A 16375-nucleotide genomic window follows, 5' to 3' on the forward strand; every position below is an offset into this window, starting at 1 on the left:
TGCATTTCAGGTGTCCCACGAAGGACACAATTAGAATAAAATGAACACTTTTCCTAAATGTTCCTAAATGTTTGTATGATATTTATTTATTTTGGTTTGAGACCACAATTATTAATGTTGAAATAAAGTAGCCTGGCTTTCTGTCATCATTGTGGTATATACTAGTGGTTCTGCAGCATAACCTTTCTTAGATGGCTACTGTTTCTATCACAGGATATGCAGTGAAATAAGCTTACCACATTTTGCACTGAAAATATCAGGCGGGTGGAGAATTGCAGAAGAGCAAATTCTTTCTATATTTTTTTGTTACTTTGCACAATTTATTTATTTATTTTCCACAAAGGTGTTTGATTTTGATCAGGAAGCTTAAATGCCTGAAAACTTGAATAATTTCACTTTGGCTATGAAACTGTATTGCATCATGTGAAATCTTTTCTTCATCCTAACATTACTGTCTAGGAAAATTTATGCTTAGGATCACCAGGAGGAGAGAGCAGAATGCACTGGGAGGAGGTGAGAGGTGAACAGAGATCCTGAACAATAGAGAAAGACTATTCTCATTAAGTCCTCAAGGTACAGTCCTTGGGAAACACTGTGTCAGCCACTTTCAGGTAAATGATAATTTGGTTTCTGGTTTTTAATAAAAAGGAGAAATATTACAGTGAGGATTTTACTGGACTGGCTCTACTATTCACATGAAAATGACTAAACAGGATAGTATATAAGCAGTCAAATGAAATACATAGATGAAAGATTGATGTATGGGATAGAGAGAAATGATGTAGTTGAAACAACAATATAAATGTAGATTTATGATCAGAAGTGAAAACAGTTGTATTAACTTCTCTGTTATCCTCTGTTGGTTGAATTACTCTAACACTGTCTTGTTGTCTAGATTATACTCATGTTTATTGCAAATCCATGCCAGTATGTCTACATATGTACATGTATATCTACATCCTTCATATGCTAAATTGACCAAAAGCTGACTATGGTAGCAGAGCTCAAAACTATTTTCAGTTCAAGGACTTGGTGCAATGCTAAGTTTTTAAAATCATTTTTGATTAGGACTAGATATGGGTTCATTTCAATGATATGTTCAAATCTTGTTAGAGACGAATGTGTTTCTACATGATTCCAACCAGCTGATATATCCACTGATGTTACTAGATATAGCTAGGAGATTCACTGGATGTTACTTGGGCTTAATCTAGTAATAAACCCCTTTTTAGGGCAAATTATCTAAGCTTCACTAAGTATTCTTGAAATAAGGTTAGAGTTAATTCTTAATGGCTAATCTTGAATCTTTTTTACAAGCTCTGAAGTGCTTTACCACAAAAAGTCCTGAACAGACCACAAGCTTTCAAATGAATCCATTTTAATTTTATAGATGTAATTTTCTCAGTGAATAACTTAATCACAAAGCATCACAATGGAAGGGATTAGTAATTTGTAATTACATGTAGCACCTGCTAAACCGCCCCACAAATTATGGTAAAATGCCACGTACAACAGAGTTCCATTGTTAGCGCCTAGGGCTATGAGCAGCACCTGTGAACCAAGTCCCCCACCTGCTGGATGCCGGCTGCAAGGCAAGCACTGGAGCCTCCGGGAACTGTCCAGAGGCTGCTGGTGAGCCTGCAAAAGACCCACGGAACTAACAGCTTCTAAGGAAAACTGCACTTAATGTATCTATCTATCTATCTATTTATTTATATTTGATTTGATTTTTTTCCCCTATATGTTTTATTTTTTTCCTTCAGCAGTGAAAAATTGTGTAGAATACTCATATGTTTGTAGCTGACAGGAAAGACAGCGATTTACAGCATTAAGAGTCATTATACATCCAGGGGTTTGTAAATTATGCCATAATTCAATTCATACATTTCTGAGGATCAGAACTTGAAGATTAAATGTGAGTCTATAAAAGCCCATGAGTTTGAGTCTATGTCAGCAACTAGTGTAAAGGAAGACAGAATTGCTCAACAAGCACGCTCAACATACCACACATAAGAACCATCTTTAGTACTGGTGTTATTTTGTAAATATTACAAGTTAAGATAATCAGCTTGTAAATATGAGTACAATATTACTTCCCCTTATAGTTCAGGGCACAGTTTCCGTCCTCACCAGCCTGTCTCCTTACCTTCTTGTGTTTGTAATAGTGGAGGTAGCCATTATGTTTCAGCACAAACCACCTCTTCCTCCATCCCTTTAATATTGCCGACTGTGTTCGTTTGTGCAAATATCCTCGGCAGGCAGGCCTGGGAGTATTAGGATAACGGCTGATATCTGATCCCACAACCATGGTCAAGATATCAGGACCTAAAGTATTACATAAAGATTGTGATAACATAGGTCAAAACTATAATCCAGTGAATTGATATTTTTAAATACCTCTATGGGATGTGGAGCAGGAAGGCAGTATTCTAACCCTTGTCCTTCTCCTCCTAGTGAGGAATCCAGGAATTAAATTCATTTTTTTCTGGAGGACTAATAATGGAGCCAGCTATCTGAAGACAACTCCTAAAACAGTTTTTATGATCTATCTTTCCAAGTAGCAGCTTAGGCACTTCCATATTTTATTAGGTTACAGAAGTGGCTTGATTTCCTTGCCCAAATGTGTGTGCATAATTTGGGGTTTATAAAAAAAAAAATACTGAGGGTGCCCAGAGTGGCACTTTCACTCTCTTTGTTCTTAAGCATGTTCTTGAGAATTCTTGCTTTTCCATGTCCTGGAGTTCTTTTTGGCTATCTGTGCCCCTCACTGAGGAGGCTTGCTGTTGGAGGTTAACCTGTGTTAAGCTGCCTTCTTATCAATTGCAAGGTAAGTACTCAAGACAGATGTTAGGTTGTAAGATTGTCTGAAACTGTGTTATTTTCACCAATTCATACCATTTTATCAACACAGCTATAACTTTGCTCATAAAGGCCTGAAATTCTGACTCTATCAGATACTTCTTTAGAGCAGATTGCATTGCCTTATAAAGGTTTGATAACTGTGACTAAGACACAATTTCATTTTCAAAACATTGCTGGATCTCTCTTTTGGGGCATTTGACTTTGGAAATACTGCTTGCATGCCAAGATTCAGGCCAGGTGGTGTTCTCCTAGAGGAGTTAAAAATACCCTGTAATTAGAGATTTATCTATTGAAAGACTTGACAGGCTCTTAATGTATCAGTGTGAAAGGCACTTCTTTAATTCTAGAACTTGGTATGTGTCAAGACAAATTTGTCACTGTCTTGTAAAAGCATTTTAATTGATTGAATTTCCTGTGAGCAATTGTCAAAACTATATTTAGGATAAATAAAAGAACTGCAGTAAACTGACTTTCAGCATGAGAACATGGGTAACTTTGGGTTTTGTCATCAGAATTTGAGGAAGAATATGAAACGATCAGTATCACTGAGTCTTTGTTTCTCTGATGCTGCAAAAAGATGTCTTAATGAAATAACCTCTCTGCACTCCTGACTGGACTTCAGGTCTCAGTGACACAGAAATAATTACTCGGTGCACTGAACCAAGCTGTGAATTCTCTCCATATGGAAGCACAATGTATAAATAGGTTATTAGGATCTCTGCAGTCACTTTCAGGACTTTCTCAGCCACTTCCTTTAAGGCAGGAGAGCCAGAAGCTTTACTGATAAATGTGCTGTTTGGGGAATATTTTGTTGGTATGCCCCTTTTCTTCTGTGTGTCTAGCATGGTCTAGATAAATAAGAGATGTAGGCAATGTTACTGTATTAAATATCAATATATGAAACTATTTTGTCTGGGAAAACCATTTTGCCTGGATCTTCTGAGCAATGTACAGAAATTATGACCCATCTATGTAATTTACTGTGATCTCAAACTTACCTTTCCTTGCCAGATTAGCAGCTTCTGAATGTGGCATGCTGGTGACATCAGTTCCATTGACTGCTATCAGAATATCCCCAACCTGAAGCCCTGCTTCTTCAGCTGCACTATCTGGAGTCAAAAAGGCATTTTATTCAGATTTAATGTATAAAACATGATCAGTTTTCTTCTAACAAAAAAGATATCTGTCAGAGCAGCCAAAACTGTATTTGGGGGCTTCTGTGATTTCAGCTTGGAGATGAAGCATGTTTTCCTGAGCAAACCTGTCAGTGGTCTGTAAATGAAACTTCCAAATTTAGTTGCTCATTCAGAAACAGAAAATCACTAGCAGTGAAGAAGTGTCCTTTAAAAATGACATTTGAACTTAAATGCTTTAAGAAGCAAACTGGCATTTCAACATCAGGGTTTGGTTCTAAACGAGAAACAAAGATCTTGTGCAATGTTCTGCAAAGTTGGTAGAAAAAACATCCCTTATTCTGGTAAGCTTTGGATTTAAGACCAAAAGATGACTTAAACGTCATTCTGTGCTGATGTTTCTTTTGATGTTTAACAATTCAGCCATAATATTTTATTGGTTTTGTAAAAGCATGTGATGGGATATAAGACAAAGTCAGATAAGGGCCAGTGAAGGAGGGACTGAAACAGGTTTGTTAATATATCATCCTTTTGTGTATAGGTTAAAAAGGTCCATTCACAAGAACTAATTCATAGTTATTTAGATCTGACCTACATATTTCATATTTCTTCTAACTTATAATGAAGCATTCCTAACGTACTGTGAATTTTTTTTTTTTTTTAATAATGTTCCACATCTGTATTACTTAAAGTAATTTCTATGTACCCTATCATGCAGTATATGTGTTTGTTCAGAGTGTTTCTGAGAATGCTTAGAAGGTGTAAGGAAAAGGCTAGTAAAAGCTAAATAGTGAACAGTTGGCAAAAAATGCCATGGTTCACACTCATATTTATTACAAATCATTTCCAGATCAGACATCTTGGTTTCTGTTGGCCTTGAAGATCTCATTCAAAATGTTATGGTCATAAACAATCTTTAAAACTTTATTAAAATGTCTTTATTTCACTGTGCAAATGAAAGAGGAATACAGATGCAAGTGTTATGTTTGTTTTAATGAAATGAATCATATTTTGAGAAAGCTTTTTACTGAAATATTTGAATCTTGAGAAAGATTTTTTTTTTTTTTACTGAAAATTAGTCTTGTGTTGCTATGTTTCGTTTTAATTAGTAGTTTAGAGGAGTAAGTTGGTAGGTACTAGGGCTAATGCTTCACTCATGACCTATGATCTATTTATATTTAGGTACTAAATCATGTTTATTTTCATGTGGCTAACAGTAAAAGATTAAAAGGTCTTTGTATAAATAGACGTAGACATATTGAGAGAACCACTTCCTACTTTTTTTTTTTTTTTTAATATGTCTGTCCTTTGTACCTGTTGCTCTTCTGAAATGAAGGCTTTATTTTTAGTATTTATGAAGCAGAGTGTGTGCTCTGAGGCAAGTTAGAATGATTTTTAGAACTGAACAGGAACTTCATGCCCAAAACATGGCTAAGGTATAAATCCAAAAATGTTCAGGTCTTAAGGTAAATCTGGAGGACTGTAAAATGCTAATAACATTTTGTAACATGTTGACCTCTGTGGATGTCTTTTTTTTTTTTTTTTTCCACCTCTGTATGTTGCTCCCCTTCTCAGATTTCTGACTTTTCTGATTTTCTCTACTGAATTTTAATGTTTTTTAAAATCATGGGTTCAGCTAATGGGTTCATAGGCCTCTGACAATAGCCCAGTATTCTCAGGAGGCTGAACTGTATGATACATGAAGCTGGAAAAGTAACAGAGTTATTCTTAGGTACCTTGCTAAAGGGCACTCACTAGCATTGTTGGTCTGGAGAGATGTTTTAATTATATCTGCCTTTGGCAATAGAAATCTTTGAGTCCCCTCTACCTTCTGCTCCTTCTTGCTCTCTGCATCTCTCTGCATCTCAGGATGGACAAAACAGAGTTCAGTACAGTAAACAATGCTCTAGGGTGAAACCAAGGTTTTAGGTAGCAGCAAAATGAATTCCTGTATCTCATTCTCACTGCTGTTACTGATGAAGCCAAGTTTAGCTGGCTTTCCAAGCTGCCATTACACACAGCTGAAGATTTTAGGGATCTTGCAGTGGTGACTCCCAAGATCTCATTCTTGTATGTAGTTGCCAATATCATGTTCTGCATCATTCTTCTCTAGGGGCATTATCTTTTATCTTTGTTACAGTTTAACTTGTTAAAACTCTATATGTACTCTCCTCCCCCCTCCCCGCGGGCCCCCCCCCCCCCGAGTCGTATAAGGTCCTTCTGGAGTTCCCCACAATCATCAGTCTACCCTACAGAACTTAACACTCCACTTATTAAGGTTTGTAGATGGCTCACTGGAAACCCATCCAAGATACTGTCTCCAGCTAATTAGACTTTTGGGAGTGTTGTTAGGAGGATCACTGCATCCTCCATTTCATCCTGAAGGGTCTGTTGCCATTAAAGGATGTAACTCCAAAAAAAACTGTAGACTAGTTCTGGAGAAAGCCTAGATGAAGACACTTGGTATGAGGTATGAACTGCCATGGAAAGTCACAGAACAGTGTAGTTCTGTTTGCCTACAGACATGTGAGGCTCTAAGAGGCTCGTTTTGAGCTGTTCAGGTATGTTTTATTAAACATCTTAAATCAACTACTTAAAAATTATTTACATATATGAATACTATATATTATATAATAGATGCTTTCATTTATGTATATTATAATATAACATTTAATATTATATATTTACTTTATACATTTTTGTAGCAGAATTTAACTGGTGCAAAAACAACTTACTTGTGTCAACTTCAGTCACAAGGATAGGTTTTGAGAACTGGATCCGGAAACCCCAAGGGTAGTTGCCAGTTCCTTTAGCAATCTTCACTGTTCTTTCACGAACTGCAGAAAATAGAAAAAGAGATCCCTTTTTCTCTGCAAATCAAATTCAATTTAACTAGCAGCAGCGTATTTTTAAACCTTTTTATTTACAGTTACTGACAGTAACTGATTGCGCAGGTGGCTGGGATGGTTAAGCATCACTCTTAGCTGTTTGGTATTGCTCCTCTTCCACAGCATACCACCCTCACACCATGACTGACAGAACATCGCAAAGACAACAGCGTAAATGAAATGTAATTTCATCAGCAGTTAAGTGGCTGGACTTTGTAATGAAGTGGCAGAGAAGCGCTTAGATGTTCCACTCCACTGACTACGTTCTTGGAGAGAAAAATAATTCTGCTCTTGTTAAATGAATGCATGTCAGACCTCTAAGCTGCAAACACAAAGCACACTCTAAATTTTCAAATCTATTTATTGTACTATCACATTTTTTCCATTGTAGAAGGTCTCTCTTGGATATCAATTGTATCTTTTTTCTTTTCCCATTCACCCTTCCCTGTTCATGCCCCACTCCCACAGCCTCTAATCATAACCCCACCACAATGGGATCTCCTAACATCAGTGGTTTTACTCATGTGAAATGTCATGTTAGCAGAACTTAAGACATAACAGAATCATCCTCAGCAAAAAGTAAAACTGGATTTTAATTTTCTATTTAATGTTTCAACTTCTTCTTTGGGTTTGGTATCAGAACAATTTCTCAAATTGTCTTGCTTCTTTCATAGTCGTGAAAGAGTTCTGTGTAAATTCGAATTTTCTTTTGTGTCTGCTTTTGATCATTGGACTGTTTTACTGGGTTTGTTTAATTGAGGCGGATTTAATAATAATTTATGATAGCTGTTTTGTCTTCAAATTTTGTAATATTTGAAAAGTTGAAGTTGCTTTAGAGGTTACTTTACTAGTAGGTTTGACATTGTTTATTTAAAAGAGCATAAATACTTCAATATGTATCTTGCTGAGCTTCTGAGCTCTCCTTTGGGAAGAAAGGCAATCAAAATACTCTCCAGAATATTCTCATACAGTTTAAGGGAGACTTTTCATGTCTGGAGATGCATAGAAGATATTTGTTTTCTCTCATGTTGTGAATAATATATGAGTCCCAGCAAAGAGCTATCTCCTTGAAAGATAGGTGTTTCACTTTGTTCTTAGTTCTTTGAATTGTGTTACCTTTAAGTAATTTACCATATGAAAAGTGAGGGAAAATAGCACAACCCCCCCCCCCCCCCCAAATTATTCACTTTATCTCTTTGCATAAGTGTGTTTAAGTTGCAAATAGAACAAGACAATTCCTTCATACCCATTGAAAACTCGATGCTTTTCTTTCTTGACCAACTACATTTGAAAGTTTGATGGAGAACAGATTTTATGACTACTGCTAGGCTTTATGTCCAGAAACATCTCTCTACAATGTGATGCTTGAAGAAGTGATGAAATTATATTCCATCTACATTACTCTTACAACAAAAGAGTATGTTTAATTTTGACTTTTTATCAGTACCAGTTTTGTCAATTAATTCTGATATTTTTCAAGATAGTAGCTAAATAAGAACTGTATACACTTCTTGTTATTATTATTCCCCTTTTAGCTTCTTGGATTTAGATTCTTGCTCCTCTCTGCATCATAAGCAACTGGCATCTTTCCCAAAATGTTGATTTCATGTTGTTCTCAGAGTGTGCAAACTACTTACATTTTTATGACATTTATTACTTGTTGCTTTAGACAACTTACTTGCCACTGGTCTAGGTCTTTTGCTGAGACATCTAGGACTATTATCAGGAGAGACATCATCTCCTCTGAAAACCCAGGAAGCAGAATGAAAGTTTTCTGTATAGAAACCTCTGTCCTCATTTTCAGAATGTAGTCCCAGATCTACAGATCGAGCATCCTCAGAATTCACTGTCATGAGGATAAAACAAATAGAAGTAATGTTAGTAGGCAAAATGCATGAAGAATTAAAGACTTCAGTCAGCAAGTAAAGAAGTGCCCTGAGTGATGTGTTTGTAATGTCTCTGCTTATTTGCTGCTGTTAAAGGGGCAGTATGAAAAGATGTCAGGATATAAAATCACAAATTGGATATTATTACATACCTAACTTGAATGGTCTAAAGAGGAGTTGCACCTGTGTAAAAGAAGTCTGGCTTTAGCCAATTGTTGAGCTTTCTTATGCACACCACTTGATCAGGAAACTAAACAAGTTTTTGAAGAATTTAGTATGAGTTAAGCACACATGGAAAAGCAAGAAGCTAAAAACTGACTGGAAAATCAGGTAATGATTACTACATTTGTTGTTTTCTTAACCTACTCTGTATTTAGTTTTATTGAAAAGGTGAGGATTTTTTTTTTTTTTTCATAGATCTCGTTTATCATGGTCTGAATATTTGTCTCATGTTACCCTTGTTACTATACGGATTTTCAGATTTGTATTTCATAATAATTTGCATTCAGAATGTCTTGCAATGAGTCTGCCAGGCCAGACCATGTCACTCGGGTTAACGTGGAGATGGAGGAGAAAACTAATTCCTTTGCTACAGGAAAAAGCAATAATTTTCAGGCTCACAAGGGACAGGAGACAGCTGGCTGTGGGAGAGTTTGGCTCTACACAGCATTTTGACTGGAGAAAAAAGAGGCTGTGCAGTGATGTGACAACTTCCCAAGCAGCCTGGGAGCTGGAACTGGAAGGTTAAAACCAGGTAGTGAAAGGCAAAGAAAAGTATATAACATCAGAGACTGCATTAATGGATAAGCTGAAAAAAAATGCTTTAGTATAAGTTGTCTTAGAGGAAAATGTATCCTAGTCCTTTCAGTACCAGCGTGCCTGGTATAATGCAGCTAGATTTATATGCAGCTGGAGAATGTCTCTGCTTTATTTATCCTGTATTTGATGTGACAGTTAAGTAGAATGATTTCCAGCTTCCAAACAGGAAAGATTCTGTAAAATCTTCTCAGAAGGAAAACCCTTCTGTAAAAAGGGTTTTGAAAAATTAACCCTTCTGTAGTTTTGTTCAGCAAGTTACATTCTGAATACATCCAAATGAGAGTGTATTTAAACTTTAACAGCTTGCTTAACTGTATCTATACAGAAAAATATGCCACAGCTACTGGCTTCTTCCATATTACGCAGGAAGTATGAGATGGCATGATTAACTGTATAAAAAATGGCATGATCAGCTGTCTATCAAGCTGATAACAAATATATAAAAAAATACTACTGAGCAGATACATTTAAAAAACATCTTAGCTTTCTATCATGCATTTATAAATGAAGAAAACCTAAACTAATCCCAAGCAATTCAATAAATACAACAGTATTTTGGCAATTTAACACTAAACTGTTACAACTGTAGTAGGGCTTAAAATGTACTTCGTGGGCAAAACGACAGAAATGAACGCTGCCGCTTTGGCATTACGGAGTTATGCAAACACATTTCTCAAATGTCTTTTCACTTCTCTTATCCCTGATATTTTGGCACAGATGTCAAACCTAGCAGTTTATGAGCATTAGGAACAAACTGCACTAACGTTGGTAGCTTCCAGCTGCACTTCTGGCTGCTAGAATCAAACATCTAAGGAGTTGCTGGTGCCAAATATTGATTACAGTTGTCCCAAGTCTGTAAACACCGGGGAACAGACTCTCTACCCAAGAGAAAAGGACAGAAGTCTCAGGCCTGTAGCACAAAATGATTAGATACTAGGAATTGTGACATGATTGTCTGACCACTTACCTTTTCCTCAAGGAAAGCAAGTCTCTCTCTTGAAACTTGGTCCTTACATATATACCTACATCCTCTCTAAAAAACTAGTCTGTGCCTGATCTGATACATTTTATTGTTCACATTATACTCAAAAGCCATCACTGGTGAAATCAACAAACAGTTTATCTTGCTGTATGCATCTCCTGATATGTTTCCTGAGCTCTGGTGTTTTGTGGCTCTGGTGGATGAAAAAAAAATCCCCCCCCTTTTTTTTTTTAGCGGACATTAAAAACAGAGCATGATTCTGTTACCTGAATATAGGTAGCTAATGTCATATTAGATGCTTTAAGGTACCTCACTTTCCCTCCAGTTACTGCCCCAAAGAGGCATGCACCCCCCGTATGTCACATATCTTGGAAACCTAATGGTATCCCAGTTAGCAACAAACACCTACGTATAGGAAGGGGATTGAGACTCTGCTAATGTAGGATTTACCTCTTCAGCACAGGGATGGAATTTATTTACAGTTTGTTTTATTGGACCCACACTGATGTCTTATGGCTGTCAGTCTTTTATAGGTTTGCATTCAACATTCTTCAAAAAGGAGGTTATAAATCTGGTAATGGTGTTTGGGCACCAAGAGGAAGGATCTTCCCCCTCCTGATGTCTAACATCTACAAAATAAATTAGGATCCTCCTCAAAGATGAAAAGGGGCCAGGTGTGCCTACAAGCAAAAGTTCTGGTTCACTTAATCCTAAACTATACAAGGGCAACAGGAAGAAAGAGTGAGTCATTGTAATGGGTGACTCCTGGCTCCAGGGGACAATGGTGCTTATCTGTTGACCTGATCTACCAGCTATAGGCTGCTGCCAAGTTTGTTCCCTGCTGGGGGCCTGGATCTGGGATATTGTGAATGGACTACCTAAGTTTGTTCAGTGCTCTGATGACTACCCCTTGCTGTTATTCCACGTGGGCACAAATGATATTGCTGGGGAAACCTGGGCAGTATCAACAGTGATTAGTGAGCTCTGAAGGCAGTGGTCAAGGGCATGGCAGCCCATGTAATTTTCTCCTCCATACAGTTTGGTAAAAGGAATGGGTGTGAGAAGGGCAGTAATGGCATAGGCCAAAAACTGACTGAAAAATTGATCTTGGGAGAGGGCTTTGGATTGTATGACCATAAACCTCTTTGTGGACCAGTGTTCGCTTGGGAAGGATGGAACCCAGCTCACTAAGCAGGACAAACCTATTTTTGTCAATAGATGGCTGGTTTCATAAGGAGTGCTTTAAAGTAGGAAGGGTCAGGAAGGGAGAGAGTAACCGGTAGCCCTGTGAGGGAGTGATGGACAGGGTTTCTGAGCAAAGGACATGGGATGAAAGCAAGAGGAAGGCATAACAAAATCAATAAAATTGTACTTAAGTGGGTGCACCTCCAACAACTGCATGTAAGCAAGAGAGTGCCTCCAGGGCACCATAATGGAGAAATATCTCAAAACTTATCTAGGAATTCAGTATGCTGGAACACCTTTTTTTAAGTGCCTGTATACTAATGCACAGAGCACGGGGAATATGACAAGATGAGTTAGAGACCTGTATGCAATTGCAGGGTTGTGATCTTTTTGGCATCATGGACATGTGGCTCCCCTGACTGGTGCTGTGATGGAAGGACATGGGCTCTTTAGGAAGGACAGGCTGGAAAGATGAGGAGTGGGTGTTGCCCTTTGTGTAAGAGAGCAGCTCTGCCTGGAGGTGGATGAGTGGCCGACTGAGATTGTAGGTGTTAAGATTAAGGAGAGGTCACAAGTAAAGCTGACATTATAATGGGTGTCTGCTACAGGTCACCTCGCCAGGAAGAACAAGTGGATGAGGCCTGTACAGCCAGAGAGAAGAAACCTCACATTTGCAGGACCTGGTCCTCATGAGTAACTTCAAACGCCCCAGTATCTGCTGGAGGGACAACAGAGCAGAACATAAGCAATCCAGGAGGTACTGAAGTGCATTAATTGAATCATAGAATGCTCCAACCCCCCCGACATAGGCAGGGATGCCACCCACTAGATCAGGTTATCCAACCTGGTCTTGAACACTTCCAGGGATGGGCTATCCACAACTTTTCTGGGCAACCTGTTCCAGTGCCTCACCACCCTCTGAGTGAAGAATTTCCTCCTAATATGTAATCTAAATCTCCCCTCATTTAGTTTAAAACCATTCTCCCTTGTCCTATCATTACCTGCCCAATTAAAAAGTTGTCCTTTAAGTACTGAAAAGCTGCAATGAGGTCTCCTTGGAGCCTTCTCTTCCTCAAACTGAACATCCCCAACTCTCCTGGTCTATTTTCATAGGAGAAGTGCTCCAGCACTCTGATCATCTTTGTGGCTGTCCTCTGGACCTCTCCATCCTTCTTCTGCTGGGGGCCCCAGACTTGGGCACAAGCACTCAAAGTGTGGTCTCACAAATGCTGAATAGAGGGGGATGATCACCTCCATCGACCTGCTGGCCACATGTCTTTTGATGTAGCCCAGAATGGCCTTCTGGCCAGTTGGCCTTCTGGACTGCAAGAACACACTGCTGGTTCATGTTGAGATTTTCATCCACCAGAACCCCCAAGTCCTTCCCGCAGGGCTGCTCTCAGTGAGTTCTTCTCCCAGTCTGTCCTCTTGTCTGGGATTGTCCTGACCCAGGTGCAGCTCCTTGCACTTGGAATTGTTTAAAATAATTAGGTTCACATGGGCTCACTTCTCAAGCTTGCCCAGGTGCCTTTGGATGGCTTCTCTTGTTTCTGTTGTATCAGCTGTACCACTCAGCTTGGTGTCATCTGCAAATTTGCCAAGGGTGCACTTGATCCGATTGTATGTCACTGACAAAGATATTAAACAGTACCAGTCCCAGGACAAACCCATGAGGGACATCACTTGTCACTGGCATCCACTTGGACATAGAGCCACTGACCACCACTCTCTGTGTGCAACATTCCAGCCAACTCCTTATCCACTGAATGGTCCACCCATAAAATCTATCTCTCTCCAATTTGGAGATCAGGATGTCATGTGGGATTTTGTCAAAGGCCTTACAGAAGTCCAGGTGGATGTCATTGGTCAGTCTTCCCTTGTCTGCTGATGCTGTCATTCCATCAGAGAAGGCCACCAGACTGGCCAGGCACAATTTGCCCTTGCTGAAGCCATGCTGGCTGTCTCAGATCACCTCTTTGTCTTGCATGTGTCTTGATATTGCTTCCAGGAGGATCTTTTCCATTATCTTGCCAGGCAAGGAGGTGAGGCTGACTGGTCTGTCGTTCCCTGGGTCCTTCTTTCTACCCTTTTTAAAATGGGAGTGATGTTACCCTTTCTCCAGTCACCAAAGACTTGGCCTGGATGCCATGACTTTTCAAATAAGATGGACAGTGGCTTGGCAGCTTCATCAGCCAGTTCCATCAGAACCCTGTGATGCATGGCATTGGACCCCATAGACTTGTACACATTCAGTTTCATCAGGTGGTCTCAAACTTGCTCTTTGCTTACAGTGCAAGGGACTTTGCTTCCCCAGCCCTCACCTAGAGGTTCAGGGACTCAGGAGACATGGAAAGCCTGCTTACAGAGGCAAAGACGTTGTTGAGTGCCTCTGGCTTCTATGTGTCTGTTGATACCAGTTTGGCCTTCTCATCCATCAGATGGGGTACACACTCTTTGGCCTTTCTTTTCTGAGCAATGTACCTATAGAATCCCTTCTTGATACTCTTCGCATCCCTTGCCAAGCTCAGTTCCATCTGTGCCTTGACTTTCTTGATCCCATTCTAATACATCCAGACACCATCCCTGTACTCTTCCAAGGCCATGTGTCCCTGCTTCCACTACGAATTTCCTTATTGCACTTCAGTTTGACCAGCAGGTCCTTACTCAGTCATCTCAGTTTTCTGCCCTCCCATATTGCTTTCTTACACATGGGAGCTCTTGTGCTTTAAGAAAAACATCCTTAAAGAGCTGCCAGCTCTGTTCAGATCCAGATTCAAACATAAAAACATACAGAGGGTGGAACTAATGATGGGCGATCTAAGAGGAATACAGGGACATTATCTGAGCATCTAGGGATGAAGTTAGGAAAGCCAAAGCCCAGATGGAATTGAAGTTGGCCAGGGATATCAAAGATGAGAAGAACTTCTTTAAGTACATTGGTGACAGAAGACTAATTATTATGTGGGTCCACGGCTGAATGAGACAGGTGACTTGGTTACACAGGATATGGAAAAGGCTGAGTTAGTGAGTGCTTTGGTAGCAAGACTGGCCCTCAGGAATGGCACGTCCCAGAAACCAATGGAAAAGGCTAGAGCAAAAAGATGTATCCTTTGTGGAAGAAGATCAGGTAAGGGAATACTTGGGCAAATGGGACATATGTTAACTCCTTGGGCCCTGATAGGATACAGCCATGAATACTGAGGGAGCTGGCAGATGCCATTGTGAAGCCACTCCCAGTAATCTTTGGACAACCATGGTGACTGGGAGAAGTGCCTGAAGACTGGAGGAAATAAGATGTTAATTCTATTTTCAAGAAGGGTAAGAAGGAGGACCCAGGGAATTAGAGACTGGTCAGCCTCCCCTCTGTTCCTGGGAAGGTGATGGAGAAGCTAACCCTGAAGCTAACCCTAGGAACATGAAAAACAAGAAAATCATCAAAGAAGTCATCATGAATTCACCAAGGGGAAGCCATGCTTGACCAATTTGATAAGCTTCAATGAAATAACCAGCCTGGTGGATGAGGGGGGAGCAGTAGATGTTTTCTTCCTGGACTTCAGTAACACCTTTCACACAGTCTCCCATACAATCCTCACAGGTAAGTTGTGCATGGGTTAGATGGGCAGACAGTGAGCTGAAATGAAAACTGATTGAATGGCTGAACCCAGTGGTTGTTGATCAGTGATGGAGAGTCTAGTTGGAGGCCAATAAGTAGCTTAATGTCTTTATTTATGATCTGGATGATGGCTCAGGGGGGATCTTATCAATGTATATAAATACCTCAAGAGAGGTTGTAAAGAGGACGGAGCCAGGCTCTCTTCAGTGGTGCTCAGTAACAGGACAAGAAGCAATGGGCACAAACTGGAACACAGGTTCCCTCTGAACACTGGGAAACACTTTAATGTGCGTGGGTAACAGAGCACTGACTCAGGTTGCCCAGAGAGGTGGTGGACTCTCCCTCCTCGGTGATGTTAACAGCTGTCTGGACATGGTCCCGGGCAACCTGTCACAGGTGGCCCAACTGGAGCAGAAGGGCTGGATAAGACGATCTCCAGAGATGCCTGCCAACCTCAACCATTCTGTGATTCCCTCACTGAAAGTAAACTTTCTAGCACAAAGTATTTCCACTGGAAAGTGTGTATTTCTTAATCTGTAAAAAAGTACCTTTTACACTACTTAAAATAGCAAAAGAAGAGGCAAAGGTGGTGTTTAGTAACACATACACTTTAACTTAGAATGTGCAACTCTTGCTGGGGAATCCATCTGCAGGAAAAGTAAAAGCATTAAACAGTTCATCTTTATAATTCTTTACCATGTGATTTAAGCTGCTGAATTTGGTATAAACTCAAGCATATGGTGAGGTGCCAGATTTCATAATGAGACAATTGCAGGACTAACTGTTCCAATAACTACAGGGACAAGGAAGGACAATCTATGCAGCAAATCTGAAGATAAAAGCTGGAGTGCATGGGTGCCTTAATAAGGAGAGAAGGACTCCCAGCTCACCTTGTCTTTAACATAAGCAAAACAGACAACAGGACCGTGACTTTTGTAGCACCCTCAAAGCTGCTGCCTTGCATGTAGACAGGGATGGTACAATCTACTTTTATTTTTATATTTTTT

The 16375-nt window shown here is 39.6% G+C and overlaps 1 protein-coding gene across 1 annotated transcript in view; it reads right to left on the reverse strand.

Annotated features, from left to right (window-relative positions):
- Positions 1-16375, reverse strand: part of LOC118156145 — a 49751-nt gene that overhangs the window by 18359 nt on the left and 15017 nt on the right. The window contains exons 5-8 of the mRNA XM_035309959.1: positions 8562-8729; positions 6731-6832; positions 3861-3971; positions 2147-2325 (exon numbers count right to left, since the gene is read on the reverse strand). Coding sequence (XP_035165850.1) covers positions 2147-2325; positions 3861-3971; positions 6731-6832; positions 8562-8729 — 560 coding nt within the window. The remainder of the gene's footprint in view (positions 1-2146; positions 2326-3860; positions 3972-6730; positions 6833-8561; positions 8730-16375) is intronic.

This window comes from Oxyura jamaicensis, chromosome Z (assembly GCF_011077185.1).
Source record: "Oxyura jamaicensis isolate SHBP4307 breed ruddy duck chromosome Z, BPBGC_Ojam_1.0, whole genome shotgun sequence".
In the NCBI taxonomy this organism is placed as follows: Eukaryota; Metazoa; Chordata; class Aves; order Anseriformes; family Anatidae; genus Oxyura; species Oxyura jamaicensis.